We start from the raw sequence: 26259 nt of genomic DNA, 5'->3' as shown, positions 1-26259 counted from the left end.
GTCATTCATGAATTGGCAAGATCTCAGAGTTAAAAGAAAAAGTCAATGAAACAAGGAAAAATTATTACGACATATCAGATTTTCAGAATCAAGGAAGTGTAATTTCTCAAGGAAGGTGTCAACAACCAATAAAATGGCTGGAATGAAACCTATTTTTTTCAAGTGCGATTAACACTGGGCAATTTGTTAGGGAGGAATACACTAAGTGTATTTAATAAAGCCCAAATCGTCGGAATCCTGGCCAGGTGCCAGTGGGTGATGGGAAAGCAGAGAGCTCTTGGCCAGAGGGAGGCAGATGCAGAGACCAGCCAAATATGGATCGGGGGTGTTTGGCTGAGTAAGTGGACTGTCTCTGGATGGTGCAAGTAGTTAACATGCTCAGCTGCCAACTGAAAAGTTGGTGGTTTGAGTCCACCCAGAGAGGCACCTTGGGAGAAAGGCCAGTAAATCTGTCGTTGTGGTTGTTAGGTGACATCTTGTTGATTCAGACTCATAGCGACCCTATGTACAACAGAACGAAACACTGCCTGGTACTGTGCCATCCTCACAATTCTTGCTATGTTTGAGCCCACTGCTGCAGCCACTGTGTCAATCCTTCTCATTAAGGGTCATCTTCTGTTTCCCTGACCCTCTACTAAGCATGATGTCCTTCTCCAGGGACTGGTCTCTCCTGATAATATGTTCAAAGTATATGAGACAAAGTCTCGCCATCCTTGCTTCTATGGAGCACTTCGGCTGTACTTCTTCCAAGTCAGATTTGTTCATTCTTTTGGCAGTCCATGGTAAATTCAATATTCTTCACCAATACCATAATGTAAGCCATCAATTCTTCGGTCTTCCTTATTCATCATCCAGCTTTCCCATGCATATGAGAAGACTGAAAATATCATGACCCAGGTCAGGCCCACCTTAGTCCCCAAAGTGACATCTTTGCTTTTTAACACTTTAAAGAGAATTTTTGCAGATTTGCCCAATGCAACATGTTGTTTGATTTCTGGACTGCTGCTTCCAGGGCCATTGATTGTCGATCCAAGTAAAATGAAATCCTTGACAACTTTAATATTTTCTCTATTTATCCTATGTTATTGGTCCAGTTGTGAGAATTTTTGCTTTCTTCATGTTGAGTTGTAATCCATACTGAAGACTGAAGTTTTCGATCTTCATCAATAAGTACTTCAAGTTCTCTTCATTTCCAGCAACCCAGGTTGTGTCACCTGCATATTGCAGGTTGTTAATGAGTCTTCCTGCAATACTGATGTGGAGTATCTCTTCATATAGCCCAGCTTTTTGGACTATTTGCACAGCGTACAGGTTGAATAAGTACGGCAAAAGGACACAGCCCTGATGCTCATCTTTCCTGATTTTAAACCATGCATATTCCCTTGCTCTGTTTGAATGATTGTGTCTTGGTCTTTGTACAACTTCTTCATGAGCACAATTAAGTGTTCTGGAATTCCCATTCTTCCCAATGTTATCTATAATTTGTTATGATCCACACAGTCAAATGCCCTTGCATAGTCAATATCTTTGTGGTATTCTCTGTTTTCAGCCAGGATCCATCTGACATCAGCAATGATATCCCTCATTCCACATCCTCTTCTGCACCTGGCTTTCACTTCTGTCAGTTCCCTGTCAATGTACTGCTGCAATCATTTTTGAATGATCTTCAGCAAAATTTTACCTGGGTGTGATGTTAATGATATTCTTTGATAATTTCCGAATCCTGTTGGGTCACCTATCTTTGGAATGGGTACAAACGTGGATCTCTTCCAGTCAGTTAGTCAGTTAGCTATCATCCAAATTTCTTGGCATAGATAAGTGAGAGCTTCCAGCACTGCATCCGTTTGTTGAAACATCTCAATTGATACATTCTGTCAATTCCTGGAGCCTTGTTTTTCTCTCATGCCTTCAGTGTAGCTTGGACTTCTTCCTTCAACACCATTGGTTCTTGATCATATGGTACCTTCTGAAATGATTGTCAACCAATTCTCTTTGGTACAGTGAATTTGTGTATTCCTTCCATCTTCTTTTCATGCTTCCTTCATTGTTCAATATTTTGCCAATAGAATCCTTGAATATTGCAACTTGAGCCTTGAATTTTTTCTTCAGTTCTTTCAGCTTGAGAAATGCTGAGTGTGTTCTTCCCTTTTGGCTTTCTAACTCCAGGTCTTTGCACGTGTCATTATAATACTTTACTTTGTCTTCTTGAGCCACCCTTTGAAGTCTTCCGTTCAGCTCTTTTACTTCATCATTTCTTCCACTCACTTTAGCTACTCTACAATCAAGAGCAAGTTTCAGAGTCTTTTCTGATATCCTTCTGGTCTTTTCTATCTTTCCTGTCTGTTTAATGACCTTTTGCTTTCTTCATGTATGATGTCCTTGATGTCATCCCACAACTTGTCTGGTCTTTGGTCATTAGTGTTTAAGGCATCAAATGTATTCTTGAGATGGTCTCCAAATTCAGGTAGGATATACTCAAGGTGGTATTCTGGCTTTTGTGGACTTGTTCTAATTTTCTTCAGTTTCAGCTTGAACTTGCATATGAGCAATTGATGGTCTGTTCCACAGTCAGCACCTGGCCTGGTTCTTACTGATGATACTGAGCGTTTCCATCATCTCTTTCCACAGATATGCTTGATTTGATTCCTGTGTTTTTTATCTGGTGAGGTCCACATGTATAATTGCCATTAATGTGGTTGAAAAAGGTATTTGCAATATAGAAGTCGTGGGTCTTGCAAAATTCTATCCTGCAATCTCCAGGATCATTTCTGTCACGAAGGCCATATTTTCCAACTACAGATCCTTCTTCTTTGTTTCCAACTTCCTCATTCCAATCACCAGTAATTATCAATGCATCTTGATTGCATGTTTGATCAATTTCAGACTGCAGAAGTTGGTAAAATCTTCAATTTCTTCATCTTTGGCATTATTGGTTGGCACATAAATTTGATAATAGTCATATTAACTGGTCTTCCTTGTAAGCATGTGCATATTATCTATCACTGACAGTGCTGTACTTCAGGATAGGTTGTGGAATTTTTTTTGATGATGAATGCAACTTCAGTCCTCTTCAATTTGTCATTCCTGGCATAATACGCCATATGATTGTCTGATTTAAAATGGCCAGTACCAGCCCATTTCAGCTCACTAATGCCTAGGATATTGATGCTTACGCTTTCCTTTCATTTTTGACGACTTCCAATTTTCTTAGATACATACTTTGTCTATTTCATGTTCCTATTATTAATGGATGTTTGCAGTTGTTTCTTCTCATTTTGAGTCTGTGCCACATCAACAAATGAAGATCCTGAAAGCTTGACTCCATCTGTGTCATTAAGGTGTACTCTATTTTGAGGAGGCAGCTCTTCCTCAGTCGTATATTGAGTACCTTCCAACCTGAGTTGCTTGTCTTCTGGCACTATACCAGACAGTGCTCTGCTGCTAATCATAAGGTTTTCACTGGCCACTCTTTTTAGAAGTAGATTGCCAGATCCTTCTTCCCAGTGTCTTAGTCTGGAAGCTTTGCTGAAACCTGTCCATCATAAGTGACAATACTGGTATATGAAATACCAGTGGCATAGCTTACAGCATCACAGCAACATGCAAGCCAGCAAAGTATGGCAAACTGACAAACCAGTGGTGGTTGAGCCCATATAGACAGATCTAAAAAGAGCACAATGCTCAAGGAAGACAGTCTTTACTACTTAAGCCAAACTATTTTTTGGTTTTAAGAAGACGTCAGGGGATAGTTTTGGTTTGTTGTTCTTGTTGTCAGGTGCGTCGACTTGGTTGCAATGCATAGTGATCCTATATGCAACAGAACGAAACACACCCGGTCCTGTGTCACGCTCACGATCATTACACTTGAGCCAGTTGTTGCAGTCACTGCACCAATTCATCTCATTGAGGGTCTTTCTATTTTTCCCTGACCCTCTAATTTACGAAGTGTGATGTCCTTCTCCAGTGACTGATCCCTCCTGGTAATATGTCCAAAATATATGAAACTTAGTCTTCCCATCCTTGCTTCTAAGCAGCATTCTGGTTGTACTTCTTCCAGGACAGATCTGTTCATTCTTTAGGCGGTTCATGGTATATACAATATTCTTCACCAATACCGTAATGCAAAGGCATCATTTCTTCTTCAGTCTTCCTTATTCATCTTCCAGTTTTCCCATGCATTTGAGGCGATTGAAAACACAATCGCTTGGGTCAGGCTCACTTCTATCTTCAAGGTGACGTCTTTGTTCTTTAACACTTTAAAGAGGTCTTTTGCAACAGATTTTCCCAATGCAATCCATCAATTGATTTCTTGACTGCTGCTTCCATGGGTGTTGATTATGGATCCAAGTAAAATGAAATCCTTGACAAATTCGATCTTTTCTCCGTTTATCATGATATTGCTTATTGGTCCAGTTGTAAGGATTTTTGTTTTCTTTATGTTGTGGTGCAATCCATACTGAAGGCTGTGGTCTTTGTTCTCCATCAGTAAGTGCTTCAAGTCTGCTTCACTTCCAGCAAGCAAGGTTATTTCATCTGCGTAACACAGGTTGTTAAATACTTTTTCTCTAATCTTGATGCCCTGTTCTTCTTCATATAGTCTAGCTTCTCGGATTATTTGCTCAGCACACAGATTGAATAAGTATGGTGAGAGGATACAACCCTGATGCACACTTTTCCTGACTTTGAACCACGCAGTATCCCCTTGTTCTGTCCGAACAACTGCCACTTGATCTAAGTACAGGTTCCTCATGAGCACAATTAAGTGTTCTGGAATTCCCATTCTTCACAGTGATATCCATAGTTTGTTATGATCCACACAGTTGAATGCCTTTGATTAGTCAATAAAACACAGATAAACATCCTTCTGGTATTCTCTGCTTTCAGCCAGGATCTATCTGACATCAGCAATGATATCCCTGGTTCCACGTCCTCTTCTGAATCCAGCTTGAAATTCTGACAGTTTTCTGTCAATGTACTGCTACAGCTACTTTTGAATGATCTTCAGCAAAATTTTACTTGTGTGTGATATTAATGTTGTTGTTGTTGTTGCTGTCGTTAGGTGCCGTCGAGTCGGTTCCGACTCATAGCGACCCTGTGCACAACAGAACAAAACACTGTCCGGTCCTGCGCCATCCTTACAATCGTTGCTATGCTTGAGCCCATTGTTGCAGCCACTGTGTCGATCCACCTTGTTGAGGGTCTTCCTCTTTTCTGCTGACCCTGTACTCTGCCAAGCATGATGTCCTTCTCCAGGGACTGATTCCTCCTGACAACATGTCCAAAGTATGTAAGATGCAGTCTTGCCACCCTTGCCTTTAAGGAGCATTCTGGCTGTACTTCTTCCAAGACAGATTTGTTTGTTCTTTTGGCAGTCCATGGTATATTCAATATTTTTCACCAGCACCACAATTCAAAGGTGTCAATTCTTCTTCAGTCTTCCTTACTCATTGCCCAGCTTTCACATGCATATGATGTGATTGAAAATACCATGGCTTGGGTCAGGTGCACCTTAGTCTTCAGAGTGACATCTTTGCTCTTCAACACAATGTGTCTGTCAGTTTGTTGTACTGTGGGGGCTTGCGTGTTGCTGTGATGCTGAAAGCTATGCCACCAGTATTCAGATACCAGCAGGGTCACCCATGGAAGACAGGTTTCAGCTGAGCTTCCAGACTAAGACAGACTAGGAAGAAGGACCCGGCAGTCTACTTCTGAACAGCATTAGCCAGTGAAAACCTTATGAATAGCAGCAAAACATTGTCTGATATAGTGCTGGAAGATGAGCCCCTCAGGTTGGAAGGCACTCAAAAGATGACTGGGGAAGAGCTGCCTCCTCAAAGTAGAGTCAACTTTAATGACGTGGATGGAGTAAAGCTTTCGGGACCTTCATTTGCTGATGTGGTACAACTCAAAATGAGAAGAAACAGTTGCAAACATTCATTAATAATCAGAACCTGGGATGTACGAAGTACGAATCTAGGAAAGTTGGGAATCTTCAAAAATGAAATGGAACGCATAAACATCAATACCCTAGGCATTAGTGAGCTGAAATGGACTGGTATTGGCCATTTTGAATCAGACAATCATATAGTCTACTATGCTGGGAATGACAACTCGAAAAGGAATGGTGTTGCATTCATCGTCAAAAAGAACATTTCAAGATCTATCCTGAAGAATAATGCTCTCAGTGATAGGATAATATCCATACGCCTACAAGGAAGACCAGTTAATATGACTATTATTCAAATTTATGCACCAACCACTAGGGCCAAAGATGAAGAAATAGATTTTTATCAGTTGCTGCAGTCTGAAATTGATTGAACATGCAATCAAGATGGATTGATAATTACTGGCAACTGGAATGTGAAAGTTGGAAACAAAGAAGAAGGATCAGTAGTTGGAAAATATCGCCTTGGTGATAGAAACAATGCTGGAGATTGAATGATAGAATTTTGCAAGACCAACGACTTCTTCATTGCAAATATCTTCTTTCACCAACACAAACGGTGACTATACACATGGACCTCGCCAGATGGAACACACAGAAATCAAATTGACTACATCTGTGGAAAGAGACCATGGAAAAGCTCAATATCATCAGTCGGAACAAGACCAGGGGCCGACTGTGGAACAGACCATCAATTGCTCATATGCAAGTTCAAGCTGAAACTGAAGAAAATCAGAGCAAGTCCACGAGAGCCAAAATATGACCTTGAGTATATCCCACCTGAATTTAGAGACCATTTCAAGAATAGATTTGACACATTGAACACTAGTGACCGAAGACCAGACGAGTTGTGGAATTACATCAAGGACATCATCTGTGAAGGAAGTAAGAGGTCACTAAAAAGACAGGAAAGAAAAGACAAAGTTGGATGTCAGAGAAGACTCTGAAACTTGCTCTTGAGTGTTGAGCAGCTAAAGCAAAAGGAAGAATTGATGAAGTAAAAGAACTGAACAGAAGATTTCAAAGGGCCTCTCGAGAAGACAAAATAAAGTATTATAATGACATGTGCAAAGAGCTGGAGATGGAAAACCAAAAGGAAAGAACACGCTCGGCGTTTCTCAAGCTGAAAGAACTGAAGAAAAATTCAAGCCTCGAGTTGCAATAGTGAAGGATTCCATGGGGAAAATGTTAAACGATGCAGGAAGCACCAAAAGAAGATAGAAGGAATACACAGAGTCATTATACCAAAAAGAATTAGTCGATATTCAACCATTTCAAGAGGTGGCATATGATCAGGAACCGATGGTATTGAAGGAAGAAGTCCAAGCTGCTCTGAAGGCATTGGCGAAAAACAAGGCTCCAGGAATTGATGGAATATCAGTTGAGATGTTTCAACGAACAGATGCAGCGCTGGAGGTACTCACTCGTCTATGCCAAGAAATATGGAAGACAGCTTCCTGGCCAACTGACTGGAAGAGATCCATATTTATGCCTATTCCCAAGAAAGGTGATCCAGCTGAATATGGAAATTATAGAACAATATCATTAATATGACACGCAAGCAAAATTCTGCTGAAGATCATTCAAAAATGGCTGCAACAATATATCGACAGGGAACTGCCAGAAATTCAGGCCAGTTTCAGAAGAGGATGTGGAACCAGGGATGTCATTGCTGATCTCAGATGGATCCTGGCTGAAAGCAGAGAATACCAGAAGGATGTTTACCTGTGTTTTATCGACTATGCAAAGGCATTCAACTGTGTGGATCATAACAAACTATGGATATCACTGCGAAGAATGGGAATTCCAGAACACTTAATTGTGCTCATGAGAAACCTTTACATAGATCAAGTGGCAGTTGTTCGGATAGAACAAGGGGATACTGATTGGTTTAAAGTCAGGAAAGGTGTGTGTCAGGGTTGTATTCTTTCACCATACCTATTCAATCTGTATGCTGAACAAATAATCTGAGAAGCTGGACTATATGCAGAAGAACGGGACATCAGGATTGGAGGAAGACTCATTAACAACCTGCGTTATGCAGATGACACAACCTTGCTTGCTGAAAGTGAAGAGGACTTGAAGCACTTACTGATGAAGATCAAAGACCACAGCCTTCAGTATGGATTACACCTCAACATAAAGAAAACAAAAATCCTTATGACTGGACCAATGAGCAGCATCATGATAAACGGAGAAAAGATCGAATTTGTCAAGGATTTCATTTTACTTGGATCCACAATCAACAGCCATGGAAGCAGAGTCAAGAAATCAAAAGATGTATTGCATTGGGCAAATCTGCTGCAGAGGGCCTCTTCAAAGTGTTGAAGAGCCAAGATGTCACTCTAAGGTGCGCCTGACCGAAGCCGTGGTATTTTCAATTAAATCACATGCATGTGAAAGCTGGACAACGAATAAGGAAGCCCGAAGAAGAGTTGACACCTTTGAATTGTGGTGTTGGTGAAGAATATTGAACATACCATGGACTGCCAAAAGAACGAACAAATCTGTCTTATGCTCCTTAGAGTCAAGGATGGCGAGACTGCATCTTACATACTTTGGAGATGTTGTCAGGAAGGATCAGTCCCTGGAGAAGGACATCATGCTTGGCAGAGTACAGGGTCAGCAGAAAAGAGGAAGACCCTCAACGAGGTGGATTGACATAGTGGCTGCAACAATGAGCTCAAGCATAACCACGATTGTAAGGATGGCTCAGGACCGGGCGGTGTTTTGTTCTGTTGTGCATAGGGTCACTATGAATCGGAACCGACTCGACGGCAGCTTAGAACAACAACAACAAGACTTGCTTTATGACCTAATATGTGGTTTATTCTAGAGAATGTCCCATGTGCACTAGAAAAGAAAGTACACATGGCTGCTGTTAGGTGGAGTGTTCTGTATATGTCTATGAGGTCAAGTTGATTTATTGTGGCATTTAGATCTTCCATGTCTTTACTGAGCTTCTTTCTGGATGTCCTGACCTTTAACAAAATTGGTGTGTTGAAGTCTCCCACCATAATTGTGGAGCTGCCTATCTCACTTTTCAACGTTGTTAGAGTTTGTTTTGTGTAACTTGCTGCCCTGTCATTTGGTGCATAAATATTTAATATGGTTATATCTTCCTGGTATATTGTCCCTTTAATCATTATATAGTGTCCTTCCTTATCCTTTGTGGTGGATTTAACTTTAAAGTTTATTTTGTCAGAAATTAATATTGCCACTCCTGCTGTTTTTTAAAATTTTTATTGTGTTTTAAGTAAAAGTTTACAAATCAAGTCAGTCTCTCACACAAAAACTTATATACACCTTGCTACATACTCCCAATTGCTCGCCCCCTAATGAGACAGCTTGCTCCCTCCCTCCAGTCTCTCCTTTTGTGACCATTTCGCCAGCTTCTAACCTCCTTACCTTCTCATCTCCCCTCCAAGCAGGAGATCCCAACATAGTCTCAAGTGTCCACCTGATCCAAGAAGCTCACTCCTCACCAGCATCCCTTTCCAATCCATTGTCCAGTCCAATCCCTGTCTGAAGAGTTGGCTTTGGGAATGGTTCCTGTCCTGGGCAACAGAAGGCCGGTGGCCATGACCACTGCGGTCCTTCTAGTCTCAGTCAGACCCTAAGTCTGTTCTTTTTATGAGAATTTGGGGTCTGCATCCCACTGTTCTTCTGCTCCCTCAGGGGTTCTCTATTGTGTTCCCTGTCAAGGCAGTCATCAGTTGTAGCCGGGCACCATCTAGCTCTTCTGGTCTCAGGCTGATGTAGTCTCTGGTTTATGGGGCCCTTTCTGTCTCTTGGGGTCGTAATTACCTTGTGTCCTTGGTGTTCTTCATTCTCCTTTGCTCCAGGTGGGTTGAGACCAATTGATGCATCTTAGATGACTGCTTGCTAGTGTTTAAGACCCCAGACGCCACTGTACAAAGTGGGATGCAGAATGTTTTCTTAATAGATTTTATTATGCCAATTGACTTAGATGTTCCCTGAAACCATGGTCCCCAAACCCCCACCCCTGCTACGTTGGCCTTCGAAGCATTCAGTTTATTCAGAGAACTTCTTTGCTTTTGGTTTAGTCCAGTTGTGCTGATGTCTCCTGTATTGTGTGTTGTCTTTCCCTTCACCTAAAATAGTTCTTATCTACTATCTAATTAGTGAATACCCCCCCCTCACGTAACCATCAAAGAACATTTCTTCTCTGTTCAAACTATTTCTCGAGTTCTTATAATAGTGGTCTTATACAATATTTGTCCTTTTGGAGCTGACTAATTTCACTCAGCATTATTCCTTTTCGATTCCTCCATGTTATGAAATGTTTCACAGCTTCATCACTGTTCTTTATCAACGCGTAGTATTCTATTGTGTGAATATACCATAATTTATTTATCCATTCACCTCCCGCTCTTTTTCGATTCTTGTTTGCTTGATATGTTTTTTTCCATCCCTTGAGTTTTAGTTTGTTTATGTCTCTAAGTCTAAGGTGTGTCTCTTGTAGGCAGCATACAGATGGATCATGTTTTTTTTTTTTTTAAATCCATTGTGCTACTCTCTGACTCTTTTTCGGTACATTTAGTCCATTAACATTCAGCATAATTATGGATAGGTATCATTTTGATGTCTTTTTTTGTGTGTTGTTGACAGTTTCTTTCTCCCATTTAATATTTTGTGCTGAGTAGTTTATCTTTATATATTGGCTTTTCCTTTTATTCATTGTTGTTGATTTTGTTTCTGCTGTGTCTATTTTTTTCTTGTATTTTATTTTGATGTGGAGGATAGTCTCCTTTGTGGTTACCTTAATATTTACCCCTATTTCTCTAAGTTTAAACCTTTTATTTCTTTATATCGCCTTGTCTTCCTCTCCATATGAAAGATCTGTGACTACATTTCTTGGTCCCTCTTCATTATTTTAATGTGGTCTTTAACATAATGACATCACCGTTTCCCTGTTTTGAGAGTTTTTTTTAATCTTGATTTATTGTTGTGATTTCCCTGTCTGCGATGACATCTGATTGCTCTGTCTAGCGTTCTAGTCTTGGGTTGATACCTGATATTATTGATTTCTAACCAAAGAACTCCCTTTAGTAGTTCTTGTAGTTTTGGTTTGGTTTTTACAAATTCCCTAAACTTGTCTTTATCTGGAATTGTCCCAATTTCACCTTCATATTTGAGAGACAGTTTCGCTGGATATATGATTCTTGGCTGGCAAATTTTTTCTTCAATGCTTTACATAAGTCATCCCATTGCCTTCTTGCCTGCATGGTTCCTACCAAGTAGTCCGAGCTTATTCTTATCGACTCTCCTTTGTAGGTGACTTTTCGTTTATCCCTAGCTGCTTTAAAAATTCTCTCTTTATCTTTGGTTTTGGCAAGTGTGATTATAATATGTCTTGGTGACTTTCTTTTAAAATCTACCTTATGTGGAGTTTGATGAGAATCTTGGATAGGTATCTTTTCATTTTTTACTATATCAGGGAAGTTTTCTGCCAACAAATCTTCAACAACTCTCTCTGTATTTTCTGTTATCCCTCCCTGTTCTGGTACTCCAATCACTCCTAGGTTATTTCTCTTGATAGAGTCCCACATGGTTCTTAAGCTTTCTTCATTTTTTAAAATTCTTTTATCTGATTTTTCTTCAAATGTATTGGTGCCAAGTGCTTTATCTTCAAGTCCACCAATTCTGCCTTCCACATGCTCAATTCTGCTCCTCTTTCTATTGAGTTGTCTAATTCTGTAATTTTATTGTTAATCTTCTGAATTTCTGATTGCTATCTCTCTGTGCATTCTTCCAGCTTATTAAATTTTTCATTATGTTCCTGAATAACCTTTTTAATTTCTTCAACTGCTTTACCTGTGTGTTCCTTGTTTTGTTCTGCGTTTGCCTGATCTCTTTTCTGATGTCTTGAAGGGTTCTGTATATTAATCTTCTGTATTCTGCATCCAGTATATCCAGGATGGCACTTTCATCTCGAATATCCCTTGATTCTTTGTTTTGAGAGCTTGTTGTAGCGATCATGGTCTGTTTCTTTACTGATTTGATATTGACCGTTGTCTCCGAGCCATCTATAAGTTATTGTATTAGTTCATTTTATGTTTGCTTACTGTATCCTAGCTTCTTTGTTTTGTTTTGATATGTCCAGATGGGTTGCTTGAGTGAGCTAGCTTGACTATTTTCACCTTTGAAGCTCTGATGTCCTGTCCCCAGATGGCAAGAGCTATTATCAGGTATATCAGTCTAGGAGTACATTCACTTTTCTTGTATGGATTCAGCTCAGGTGTCCAGGTAGCTGACAGTCTTAAAAGGGCAGGGGTAATTGATGTAGGTACCGTTATCTAGTTGCAGCAGGGGATCATGCTCTGAACAAGGCAGGGGGCTGAGAATTGTCCCACAAGTGTCTCTGAGGAAAGCTTGTCACTCTTCCCTAGAGTGTACAGGTGTGTATGTTCTGCAGATGGACCATGGGCACCCAAACTTTTTGGTTGTAAGGACTGGGAGGTACCAGTTATCCTTGGACCCCTGTTGCACGTGGCTCGGTGACCTGAGTGGAGCCACAGTCCTTAGACCCCTGATGTGGGTAGGTGAGGACCCTGTTTAATAGGCAAAGCGATGTCAAACATCAAACACCCACCTCTGTAATGCACAGCTGAAACAGCTGTAGTCTGCCAAAAAGGGTCTATTCTCCTGAAATAGGCCCACACAGGTCCATGCAGGGGGAAAAGGTAAAGTCCATGGACTGTTTATGCCTGGACAGGAGCCGCTTCTGTCCTGAGCTCCCCAGGTTAGTGGAGCTGGCAAATTATCTTTTCCCCCAATTGCAAATTTATTCCTTCTCTAAGGCCAGGAAGATGGCTCTAGGTCCTTAACAGGGCCTATCTCAGGCCCAGAGAAATCAACAGCTGCTGAAGCTGGCTTGGGGGCAAGGGGAGCATGGTAAAATATATGCAAGTACTTTTGCCGAGAGCACCGCTCTTCTTTGGTTATGGAGGTGTTAGTAGGCTGTGTGGCTGGCTGCTTCTTCCTGAGGAATCTGCAGCCGGATGCTAGTACCAGTCCATTGCAGCCACTCCCAGGAATGGTGTCTGAGGGCTCCTGGTGATTCAGGTCCGGTAACTCCTCTCCGCTTCTGAACTGTCTCTTCCCCCCCTGTCATTTAGTCCGTTTTCTAACTTTGCCTTTGATGTTCAGGGCTCCTAGCTTGTCATAAATATATCCTTTCACTTGTTTTTTCAGGTCTTTGTTGTAAGAGGGTTCACCGGAAGCATCTGTCTATTCTGCCATCTTGACCCCACCTCTTCTATAGAATCTTTGATCAAATGTTGATCAGTGGTAGGTGGGCACCTTCTAGTTTTTCTGGTCTTATGGCAAAGGAGGCAGTTATTCATGAAGGTAATTAGCTACACATTCCATTTCTTCCTCCTATTTCTGGCTCTCCTTTGTTGCTCCCCAGGCAGATAGAGACCAATTGTTGAACCTCAGCTGGCCGCTTGCAAGCTTTTAGGAACTCAGGCACTACGCAACGAACTAGGAGACAGAACAGAAGCACTAAACACAGTATTAGGCCAATTAAGTGGAATATTTCATGAAAGCATGATCCTAAACCTCCAAACTAAGGAACTACATCCCATGAGGTGCTTAGCTGTACCTAAGCAGGAAGCAAGGGAGTCCAGGATGACACTTTGAGGCATAGGAAAGTGGGAGAAATGGGTTCATTTGCAGAGGGGGGCCAATGGGTGATAGGCTGGGGGTGACCAGGCTTGGTTTGGTTCAGATCTGCTGGTCAAGGGCAGCCAGGGATGGAGACATATTTCCTGGAGGCAAAGGCTCTCATCCCCTTGTGGTTTGTGTGATGTTGTCATGACTGTTCTCTCCCATTGGACCCCAGATCCTGCCTCTCTCCTCCCTCACCCTCTGTGCCTATTGCCCAGCTTGGTCCCAGCCCTTGTTGCCCAATGGTCGTTACCAGGCTTGATCCCAAATGCTCTCTGCTTCCTCTTGTTTTGTCAGTTCATCTTTGTGTTTTGAGCAACATTTATATGGCTCAGAATAAGAAATTAGCACACATCATTCCATTTCCCTGTGGCCAGCTGGACAGGGGCTTCCTCAGGGTTCATGAGCTCAGAGGGGAAACACAAGGACAATCAGTGCAGAAACAGGAGGGGACCTTCTTCTTTCTTGGTGAATTATGGAGAAAATGTAGAGGTTAATACACACTATTCTATGAATGAATTATGTCTTGAACTTGAAATGTAAAGTCTGAAATTAAAGAATGAAAATATTAGCTTTCCATTTGTGGTTTGTAACATCTGTGATTTGGTAGCAGATGCCCTGGGTCAAGGTGTCATCGTGAAGCTCATCTTTTCTTTCTGCAATGCTTGATACAGGATTCCACATAGTCAGTTTTAGTCAGTTTCATAATGAAAGCAGGTGTTTACAAATGCAGGGGTGGGCTGCAATGGTTAAGGTTGTGTGCCAACTTGGCTGGGCCATGATTCTCTGTGGTTTGGCAGTTACGATGTAGTTTGGCAGCCAGTTAATGCTGTGATCACCTCCATGATGAGATCTGATATAGTGAGATCACCTCCACAATGGAATCTGCTGTGAGTAGCTGATCAGTTGAAGGGGAGTTTCCTTGGAGGTGCAGCCTGCATCCAATATAGGTGGACTTTCTGGCAAGGCTCCTGGGCTTTTGCTCACTCTGGATCCTACAGCTGGCTCGTGTTTGAACTCCAGTTCTTGGGACTTGAGCTGGCAGATTACCTACCGTCTTACCTGCTGATCTTGGGATTCATCAACCTTCACGGCCACTGAGTCAGAAGCCTCCTGTCTGACCTTCCAGTCCGGGATTTGCAGCCCCTGCAGATACGTGAGTCAGGAGAAGCCTCCAGCCTGACCCACGGACTTGGGACTTGCCAACTTCTACAACCGTGTGAGCCATTTCCTTGATCTAAATATGTCTATATATATTTATACGTTGCACTGGTTTTGCTTCTCTAGAGAACCCAGCCTCAGACAGGTGTCTTAGTTTCCCAGTGCTGCCATAATGAGAATACCACAAGAGGGTTATTTCAAAGGATAGAGATTTTTCTCACAGTTTAGGTGGGGTAACATTCTTTCATCAAGGCATTCCTTGGAGATCTCCACGTGGCATCGATTTTTCCCTATTCTTGCTTCTATTTGTGTGCTTCATCTACTTCTCCGATACCTCAACAGTGATTGGCTTAAAACACAGCCTGCACTAACATGGCCCATTAACATAACGGAGCATATTGTATTCCCAGACAGGATCACACCCACAGGGACAGGGGTCAGGATTTACAACACATATTTTTGAGGGACACATTTCAATTCATTACCAGGGGCTTTACAGATCTCAGCACAGTGATGTTTCATTGGGCGTTAACTGCTCTTGAGATCCTGATGCCACATCTTCTTCATATAGTCTAGCTTCTCGGCTTATTTGCTCAGCATACAGACTGAATAGGTATGGTGAAACAATACAACCTGGAAGCACATCTTTCCTGACTTTAAACCAAGCAGCATCCTCTTGTTCTGTTCCAGTGCCCTCTTGATCTATGTACAGGTTCCTCATGAGCACAATTAAGTGTTCCGTAATTTCCATTCTTTACAATGTTATGCATAATTTGTTATGATCCACACAGTTGAATGCCTTTGCATACTCAATAAAACACAGATAAACATCTTTCTGGTATTCTCTACTTTCAGCCAGGATCCAACTGATATCAGCAATGATATCCCTGGTTCCACGTCCTCTTCTAAATCTGGCTTGAATTTCTGGCAATTCCCTATCAATGTATTGCTGCAACTGCTTTTGAATATTCTTCAGCAAAATTTTACTTGTGTGTGATATTAATGTTACTGTTCAATAATTTCCACATTTGTTTGAATCACCTGTCTTGGGAATAAACATAAATATGGAACTCTTCCAGTTGGTTGGCCAGGTAGCTGTCTTCCAAATTTCTTGACGTAGATGACTGAGTGCTTCCAGATACTGGTTTTGGAATCATAATTAACATCTATTTCTTTTGCCATGGAGTCCCTGGTTGGTACCAACAGTTGGTGCCATGGAGTCCCTGGCTGCTAACCAAAATGTTGGAGGTTCAAGTCCACCCAGAGGCAACTCGGAAGAAAGACCTGGCCATCTCCTTCTGAAAAACCAGCCATTAAAAGCCCTGTGGAGCAAGTTTTACTCTGACACACCCGGGGTTGCCGTGACTCGGGGCTGACCTGGCGGCCACTGGTTCTTCTCTTGACACGTGTTGGTGACATTTTAAGGGGCCTGAGTTTGGCTTTCACAGAATCACATTTATGTATGCGAGAACACTGGTGTTTAAAAGGAGATGTGAACATTTTCACACATACACAGAATGGCACAGAGAAACCAAACTGCCGGCAAGAGCCAAAAAAAAAAAAAAGAAAACACAGAAAACTTGGCTATGTGGGAGAATGGCAGATGGTCGCTCACGTGCAATTTTCTAAGGCTGATGCAAAAAGAAGGGCTCTGAGGAGAGATGAGGAATGGGAACCGTGCTAAATTTAGGGTCATTCTTCCCTATCAAGGTAATTTTTAATGAGGCTTTGCTGTTATTGTTGTTAGATGTCCTTGGGTCAATTTTTTTCTTTGTTTTAATTGTCTTTAAGTAAAAAGTTTACAATTCAAGTCAATTTCTCATACAAAAACTTATACACACATTGTTATGTGACCCTAGTTGCTCTCCCTGTAATATGACAGCACACTCCTTCTCTCCACTCTGTATTCCCCGTGTCCATTCAACCAGCTTCTGTCCCCTTTTGCCTTCTCATCTCGCCTCCAGACAGAAGCTGCCCACATAGTCTCATGTGTCTACTTGAGCCAAGAAGCTCACTCCTCACCAGTATCATTTTATGTCTTATAGTCCAGTCTAACCCTTGTCTGAAGAGTTGGATTTGAGAATGGCTTTAGTTTTGGGCTAATAGAGAGTCTGGGGCATGACCTCTGGGGTCCTGCCTTTGGGTCTATTTTTTATTTATAGAGGCCCCATGTGACAGAGTAGACCTGCCCCATAGGGCTTTATTTTTGAATACACACAGCAAAACATACATGAATTCAACAGTTTCTACATGTACCATTCAGTGCCATTGATTATATTTACGAGTTGTGCAACCATTCTCACCTTGCTTTTCTGAGTTGTTCCTTCCCCATGAACATCAACTCACTGCCCCTAAGGTTCCTATCTAATCTTTTGTGTTGCTGTTATCAATTTGAACCCATATAGTTTTTAAAAGAGCACAATACTCAGAGATTTTTTTTTACTAGTTAACCTACTCCGTTGTTTGGTTTAGGGAGCCTTGGTAATGTAATGGTTAAGCGCTCGGCTGCTAGTGGGCAGTTTGAACTCTTCAGAGGCTCAGCTGGAAAAAGACCTGGTGATCTGCCTCCATAAAGATTATAGCCTAGGGTGGAGACCATGGTCTCAGGAAACATCTAGTGCAATTGGCATAACATAGTTTAGAAAGAAAATGTTCTACATTCAACTTTGGTGAGTAGCCTCTAGGGTCTTAAAAGCTTGTGAGAAGCCATCTAAGATACTCCACTGGTCTCACCCCATCAGGAGCAAGGGAGCAATGAAGAAAACTAAAGATGCAAGGGAAAGATTAGTCCAAAGGACTAATGGACCACAATTATCACAGCCTCCACCAGACCGAGTCCAGCACAGCTAGATGGTGCCCGGCTACCATCACGAACTGCTCTAACAGGGATCACAATAGAGGGTCCTGGACAGAGCTGGAGGAAGATGTAGAACAAAATTCTAACTCTCTCTCTCTCTCTCACACACACACACACAAAACTAGCCTTACTGGTCTGACACAGACTGGAGAAACCCCAAGAATATGGTCCCCCCGCACTCTTATAGCTCAGTAATGAAATCAGCCCTGAGGTTCACCCTTCAGCCAAAGATTAGATGGGCCTATAAAACAAAACGAGACTAAATGGACACAGCAGCCCATGGACAAGGACAAGAAGGCAGGAGGGGACAGGAAAGTTGGTAATGGGGAAACCAAGGTCAAGAAGGGGAGAGTGTTGATACATCGTGGGGTTGGCAAGCAATATCACAAAACGTGTATTAATTGTTCAATGGGAAACTAGTTTGCTCTGTAAATCTTCATCTAAAGTACAATAAAAAAATTGAAAAATATAAATCAGCCACCTTCTCATTAAAAAAAAAAAGTTTACATACAGCCTAGGAAACCCTATGGGGCAGTTCTACTCTGTCTTATAGGGTTGCTATAAGTCGAAATTGGACGGCACACAACAACATCGTTTGGTTTTAAGAAGACTTCAGGGGATATTTTTGGTTTAAGGTTTAAAGATTACCTCAGGGCAATAGTTCCGGGGTTCATCCACCTTCCATGGCTGTAGAAAGTCTGGAGCCCATGAGAATTTGCAAAGCTGTTCCCCATTTACCCACTTATGATCAGGATTATTCTATAGTTTTTGATCAAAATGTTCCCTAATGGTGGCTGGGCACCATCCAGTTCTTCTGGTCTCATGGCAAAGGAGGCAGTTGTTCATGGAGACAATTAGCCACACATACCATTTCTTCCTCCTATTCCTGACTCTTTTCCTCCATTGTTCCAGGTGAATAAGACCAATTGTTGTGCCTTGGATGGCCGCTTGCAAGCTTTTAAGACCCCAGGCGCTACGAAACGAACTAGTAGGCAGAACAGAAGCACTAATGTTATTAGGTCATTTAACTGGCATGTACCATGAAACCATGACCCTAATCCTCCAAACCAAGAAACCAAATCCCATAAGGTGTTTGGTTGTACATAAGCAGCCTCAGTATCTACTCTTTTTTTTTTTTTTTTTGGTCATCGTTGTAAATATACCTATCATACAACATTCACCAATTCAACTTTCTACAGGTGTACAACTTACTGACAGCACTCACCATCATCAGCTGTGGAACCATACCCATAATCAATGCGATCTTCCGTCACTGTAAACCTGAGCTCAGTGTTCCATAAGCCATAGCTACCCTCTTTCCCACTCCACTCATAAACTTTGGTCTCTGTTCTGTTTACTTAAGTGAGGCCATCCGATGTTTGTCCTTTTAAGATTGACTTATTTCACTGAGCATAATGTTTTCAAGTTCCATATTGTGGCATGCATCGACCTCATTTCTCCTACCGGCTGAGTGGTATTCCATTGTATGTATGTACCATTTCGTTTATCCGTTCATCTGTTGATGGGCATTTAGGCTGTTTCCAACTTTTGGCTATTGTGAATAGTGCTGCAGTGAACACTGGTGTATAAGTCTTTTAGGCATATACCTCGGAGTGGAATTGCCCAGTCATATGGTAGTTCTATTTTTAGTTTTTTGAGGAACTGCCACACTGCTTTCCACAATGGTTATAGCAGCCCCATAAGGTTTTCTAGGCTGTAATCTTTACAGGGGCACATCGCCAGCTCTTTCTCCCGTGAAGCCGCTGGGGGTGGGTTTGAACTGTCAACCTTTCGGTTAGCAGCTGAGTGCTCAACCATTGTGCCACCAGAGCTTGATGGGGCATTAGAACTCATTTACTTGAGCAGCTGTCGCTGTGCAGAGCTGTCTTGCCATGCATGCATGGTGGTGTTTGGGTCTGTGGGCAGAGCTAGGAGAACCCACCTGAAGGACTTAAACCCATGAGGTGCCCAAGTGACCTCACACGGCAAGGTGGGCACAGGGGGGATGTCTTCACATGCTGCTGACACAGAGACCCAGCAGACGGGCTCTAATGTGAACTCATTTTGAAACTGCCCTGTGGCTTACTCTAATATCTAGGTGAATGGAAACTGGTTACATGTCGTTTCAGCCACTATCTTGGTATCTGTAAGATGGAGTAAAATAACTTCCCCAAAATGAACAGACCACCAAACTTTAAGTCTGTTTCTTAAGACTAAACTTATCTTTTACTCTTAATGATCTTGAGCCCTTGAGAATATAATGAGGTCATCATATTGTCCCTTCCTGCCAATTCTAGTTTTCTCCAATTTTCTGCCAGAGTGAACAAGATTGCTTTATGTGTGTCATGGATTGAATTGTGTCCCCCAGAAATATGTGTCAACTTGGTTAGGCCATGAGTCCCAGTGTTGTGTGGTTGTCCACTATTTTGTGATTGTAATTTTATGTTAAAGAGTATTAGGGTGGGATTGTAACAGCCTTACTAATGTCACATTCCTGATGCAATGTAAAGGGCATTTCCCTGGGGTGTGGCCTGCACCACCTTTTAAAAGAGATAAAAGAAAAAGGAGGCAAGGTGGGAGGGGACCTCATACCACCAAGAGAGCAGCACCCAGACCAGAGCACGTCCTTTGGACCTGGGGTTCCTGCGTGGAGAAGACTGAGAGAAGGACCTTCCCCTAGAGCCGACAGAGAGAGAAGGCTTTCCTCTGGAGCTGACACCCTAAATTTGGACTTGTAGCTTACTGACTGTGAGAAGATAAATTCCTCTTTGTTAAAGCCATCCACTTGTGGTATTTCTGTTACAGCAGCACTAGGTGACTAAGATATTATGACTTAACTTTAAAAATTAAATTTTTGGCCACAGTGCTTTCTGCTCATTGTCTAACGTAGGGAAATAGAACATTGGTCTGTCAGTCAACCATCTAAGAATTAGTAGTAATTTTACCACATGGGTTTTTGTTTTTTAAACAGTATTTTCACTGGCATACCCAGCTTCAAACCAAAGCAACTTCTCTCTCCAGGCAAAAAGACAAACAGCATGAATTTTACATACAGCGTCCGCCAAACCTCTGGCCCAAACACTGGATCAATTTAAATGGAGTTTTGCACCCAGGGTGACACTTTACAAACGCTGAGTGGACCGGGTAGCCTAAGAGAAGGGGTGGACAGGATAGGCAGAGGGAGGGGCTGTGAGTGCACACGCGTGGGGGACTGTTCTCGTGGCTTCCACCAAAACCTGCGGTGTTCTTCATTATGCTGTGTTATCATCGTATACGCTTACGGAGATCTTAGATAATAAATTTCCAGCCTGAAAGGACTTCAGTTTTTCTTTTGCTTTTATTACAAGCATATAATATTAATTGGCAAACACGGGATACAAGCTTCACTATCATAAAATCAAAACATTTAAGCAATATTCCAAAAGATTGTAGACAAAAACTAGCCACCAAGAGTACAAAAATTACACACCAACACAAAGCATAAAAAAATGTAAACTTTCAAATTAAACAGTCAAAAATATGTAGCTGTGTGATCACTTCCATAAACCGTGACAGCTTTAATCTCTCGTTTTGCCACGCGTGGGTGATAAAGGCTTAGTGGTTGAATTGACTGTTGTCCCTTAATCCTAAATTGATTTCAATTGGAAAAAACCGCTTTTGTATACCCAATTAAGGTACTGGAGGAAACCCTTACACTACCGCTACACGTACACCATGGCGGCCACTCCAGCTTGAGTCCATTCTTCAAGTACTCTCCCGGATCTGTGTGAAGTACACGTGGGTGTGACAGAGGCGGCCCCCGAGCTGCCAGGCGGCCCGGCCAGCTGGTGCCGGGCAAGGAAGAGGATACTTGTATAGACGAAGACAGAATTTGGATGGATTTCTAGTCTACTTACCCCAATTTATCTACCTAGTTCACTTAAATACCAAGGCAGAGAAGCACGTTGGTTTATCATGTTAAGGGCACACGTGATGTGGAGGAACTCCGATGATTTCCTGAGGAAACAGAGATGTGGATTTTTGTGTGCGTCTGTGAATTTAGCTGTCTGCATCACGTCTATTTTCAATGTTTTGAGACGGTATCAACTATTCACATACAACGTATAAATCAGCTGGCTTGTTCCTGGAACACAGAATCCCACGACACATTTCAGATCACCGTGAAATACTGTCCTACGTATCCTCTTGTGGAAAACACGCACGTCCCCTGACTGCACGAGTGGGCCGCAGGCAGGCATGGGGCCCCAGGAAGTAGCACCAACCTGTCTGTCATCCAAGTGCGGTCCCACGTGCCCGAGGGTGGCAGTGGTGTGGCCACTGCGGCACAGCCACCGGAGACCCAGGCAGGCCTGCGGCGGCTCGATGGAGCAGCCAGGAGGCTGGTCTACGGATCACCCACACGTCACGTGTGCTTGCTCGCTTATTACTTTGTAAGTATTGCTGACAGGTAGTTCTCGCGCACACACAGGCACACGCGCGCGCGCACACACACACAATCCCGATTAACAGCATTCTTAGGATTAACAATGAAAAAGGAAAAACCAATATCTGAATGTACATATTCTGAAATTCCACCTACCTTCCCTTTTCAACTTAGCAGAATAGATGCTACATTACAATTTAAACATATTGTCTAATAAATGCATGTTCAAACCTATTGCACAAACGCATAAAAAAATGCTCATCCATAGAAAACAAAAACATACAAATTAAAAGCTATTCAAAGTAAAAAGAAGCTTGCAAAACATCTCACAATTTCATTTTATATGCCTGTGAATAAAGCTGGGCCACGGGAACCAAACGATTGGATGGAAAATATGATAGAAGGCTTAAAATAGAATAAATAATCTTATAAAGTTAAGTTTCTTTTTTCTTTTTAACCCCCCAAATCTTAAAGTCAATATTATATATTCTATCTGCATTTTCTATTTTCATGAAAGCTGTATCTAGAGGGACCACGTGCCAGGTGACTGGTCCCAGTGCTGTCAAGAACGACGCTGTAGGATCATTCAACAGCGGTGGTTTGTTTTACCAGCAGAGATAGTTGTGAAAACTACTTCACAGTAACTCCATCTGTTTTAAAAAACAAACAAACAAAAATACAGACTCGACAGGATCCAACCCCTAACTGATCCTGGTTTTGGTGCTGGAGGAAAGGAAAATTCAGCCTTTTGATGCTAAATGAAAGCTTAACAGAAATGAAAGGAACCCACTCGGAAGCTTCACTCTGATGGTAAGGTTCACTCCTCTTCCGCTCTTCCGACTAAGTAAGGCTACAGACAGAGACCACAAGAGGCAGAAGGTCACCAAGGGAATCGTCCTGTAGTGACGGTCGTCTGACACGATGGGATTTTAGAAAAATAGGTACTTTTGCGGCTGAGGTTTTATCAGGTTGACAGTTTTGAAAGCAGAATTACACGATAATGACCTGCGACCAGCTGGAGGTGTTAACGCTGGCTTCAGCTTATCTGCATCTCTCTGTGTATCTGAGTTTATCAACTTAGCACCATAGCAAATTCAAGTGATTTCAAAGGTAGCTACAAAGTTACAAATATATATCATGAGATTACTACAGCGACATCAGGTTGAATCTGAACTGCGAGTTAATTTTATTTGAATTTGGATGTTCATGCCGTTTACTTTTTCCTCAGTTTCAGCACATGGGAAAATACCTAAATTCTAACAGTATACTGAAAACTGCCCTGGGATGATAACACACGGTATGACAGAATGCTTCAGCAGTGTGCATATTTGAGGTAGACAGGTAATATTTACTCACACATATCTACTCTTTAAACCCTTGGAGAGTGACTCTAAAAAATGGCTTGGATGAATAGCAAGCTTAGGTAACTGAACGATTCAAACAGTGCTGGGAGCTGATGGGCTAAAACAGGCGCGTTTTGAACAATTCCGAACAAAGAACCTGTTTCTATGTTTTAAAAAGGCCTTACATTAAAATCACTTGGGCTGAATTAATTTGAATGTGTTTCTCACAACTAAAATTAGGTCTCATTAGTAGCTGCCTCCAACGTTTTCTGTATATGACATAGGAAGCAGAAGAAAAAGCAAACAAAATTGAATGTTGATGAGCCCAACCGTAACTTTCAAAGAAAATTCAAGAAAAAAAAAAAAAATGCTAGTCACTAACATGAAACACTTCATGAAGAACCGAGCTCTCAGGGACCCCGTCAGAGAACCACTCTGGACACCCACCTCGGCACCCAGGGCACAAGGCAGCCTTGTCTGGGTCATGACACAGTTGGCACCAACGGCACCTGTCACAGGTTAAACTGGCCCACCTTGTACCGTGGGGTAAAGGTTTACAAAAAGGGGATGAGGAACCCAAAAGTTCACCAAGAAATAAACACACAACGTCTGGATGAAGTGACTTCAGGAGGTAACAGTGAAAACGCCAAGACCTTGAGCCACTCTGGAAAATGGCTCTTTTCTCCTCATTCTTGCCTTCACAATTTTGAGTTATTATCTTAAAGGAACAAGTGTTTATGTGCAGGGAAACGGTTTATTCTCTAATTTGGTAAAAATACTAACATTTGGGAGGGGTGAGGGGTTAACAAAAGTGCCTGCTGACTGTGGCTGGTGTTGGAGGTTATGGAGTAACTCAAAAAGCCACTTCTACTGCACGGAATGGGTTTCGTTCCGAGTCCCTCGACCTGCCTACCCCCAGGTATCTCAAGTGCTGGGCTTATAAAATCCACTTCCGTTAACGGCAGCCGTGAAGTAACGAGGTCTTTCCGTGAACAGCAAGGAACGGGGCACTGTGGCAATTATCCAGATACCTGGCTGCTTTAAGGGGGACCATGGTCGAAGCCACGTGTGTGCCCGTGGGTGTCAGAGGTGGGATGCGTGTAAACACGCTGGCTTTCCCCAACAAGCATCACCCTTGCAATGTGGCCGTGCCGTTCAGGAGACTCACCTACTGCATCGGGCTCCTAAAGAAACAACACAAACCACACTACCTCTCTCGCAGCAGAATGAAAACGGGAAATGAAATGATGGCATGGGACCATGTGTACCCATTTTAATCAAAGTGATTTTTAAAAACAGGACTTGTTCTGCACACCAGTGTTATGTGGGTAAAGCTACCCCTAGTCCAGCCTGCTGAACGCAGTGAGAAGAATGAACATGACTTCAAGCGCCCTGTCTTCATGAACAGTGGTACATTCTGGTGACGAAGGTGCCTCGCTCCCGCCTGGGCCCCACGCCCGGCCCAGGGGGCACGTGTCTGCCCCCCACGGGCCCCAGGAGCGTGGGCAGCTACACTAAGTGATCACGGCCTCAGGCTGTCACACAGCCCAAAGGTAAGTGAGGGGAGCTACTCTTTGTTCTGTGTTATCATGTGGAAAATTAAATACCACGGTTAAATCATAATATTAATGGAAACCTCTTTTGGTATGCTTTTAAATTAAAATTTTTATATATTTTCTAAGTCTTCAAGAAGCTAAAGGCAACATAAATATCGTCATTCACCAGGAGAAGGGATTTTTTTCAATAAGTTAGGAAGGAGTCAAGAGAAGTACACGTATTTTTGAGGCTTATCGTGAAACCGAACTCATGAACTGAACTGAAACGAACTGAGATTTTCAGGACCTGGAAAGCAAGCAAAGGCTGTCTGTGTCAGAGGTGAGCTTGTCCCTGGGCGTCCCACCGCGTGGAGGCCGCCGCCTGCGAACGGAAGCCAGGAGGGAGGCGAGCGCTCTCCGGCTACGTGGACTGTGAAGTGTTTTCATCATCTGTGAACGCGGTGCTGGTAGTGTCTTGTTGAGTTGTGAATTCTCTCATACAAAAAGTTATAAATATTCTCTATTCAGAAATCTGGTCCGCGCGACACCCGGAGGCGACGTTCTGTCTGCAGTGAAGTCGCCGTGTGCGCTCCCGCCCGGCCACGCGGTCTGTCTGTGGGGCGCCCGGGTGCGCGGGCCAAGTCTGTGCTGCGCGGCGAGCCCCACCACTCACAGCAGGTCCATCTTGGGTCTGTAGTGCAGCAGTAGAGGGGCTTTCTGCAAAACACAGAGCCGGCTTCTTAGTGGGGCAGGTGGCACAGTGAGGACACACTGGCTCAGAGTGAACGGGAGGAAGCCCAGGACACGGGTTTGAGAAGGGTCACACGACCCATGATCATGGTCAGGGTTGAAGTCAGAAATGTTCTTGTTCCTTGGGCTGCGGAGACAGGCGGGACAGAGGTGGAGAAGAACGAGCCCCCTTCTGCCTGCGCTCAGGTGACCTACTTAACCACCTGTGCCAAAGGCAGCTGAGCTCAGGGCCCAACCGTGCTGCCCCCTGCCTTTGCCCTCACACCCCTCCAGCCTGACCTGTGGCCCCACTGCCGACCACCATGATCCTGGGCACAATCTCAAACCACAGCCTCAAGATGGCGACTCCATCCGTCTGTCCTCCTGCTTCAGAAAGGGGCCTGAGGTCCAGGCTGACTCTCCAGTTGCAGCGACCATACCCTCCCCCAGCTACCGTGAAGCAATCTCCACATCCCCTGAGTTTGGTCTCCTCCACTGGGGGGCTGGCAACAATGTGCAGAGACCACCCTCTTGAACACCGAGCCTCTCGACCAAGGGCAGGGAGCCCTGCA

The 26259-nt window shown here is 42.9% G+C and overlaps 1 protein-coding gene across 4 annotated transcripts in view; it reads right to left on the bottom strand.

The window, feature by feature from the left end:
* Positions 1 to 20798: 20798 nt before the first annotated feature.
* PCGF3 (polycomb group ring finger 3) overlaps positions 20799 to 26259 on the bottom strand; it is a 92046-nt gene continuing 86585 nt past the window's right edge. For 3 of the 4 annotated variants that reach the window (XM_023549723.2, XM_023549724.2, XM_023549722.2), the window contains one exon: positions 23243 to 25675. In XM_023549723.2, the coding sequence (XP_023405491.1) occupies positions 25628 to 25675 (48 nt within the window). In that variant the 3' untranslated portion in view covers positions 23243 to 25627. Of the gene's footprint in view, positions 21654 to 23242; positions 25676 to 26259 lie in introns of those variants that run through there. The other variant, XM_064286098.1, reaches the window with a different exon arrangement.

Source organism: Loxodonta africana, chromosome 5 (genome assembly GCF_030014295.1).
Source record: "Loxodonta africana isolate mLoxAfr1 chromosome 5, mLoxAfr1.hap2, whole genome shotgun sequence".
Classification (NCBI taxonomy): Eukaryota; Metazoa; Chordata; class Mammalia; order Proboscidea; family Elephantidae; genus Loxodonta; species Loxodonta africana.
Note: the sequence above shows the minus strand (reverse complement) of the source record. Positions and strands in the feature narration are given on the sequence as shown.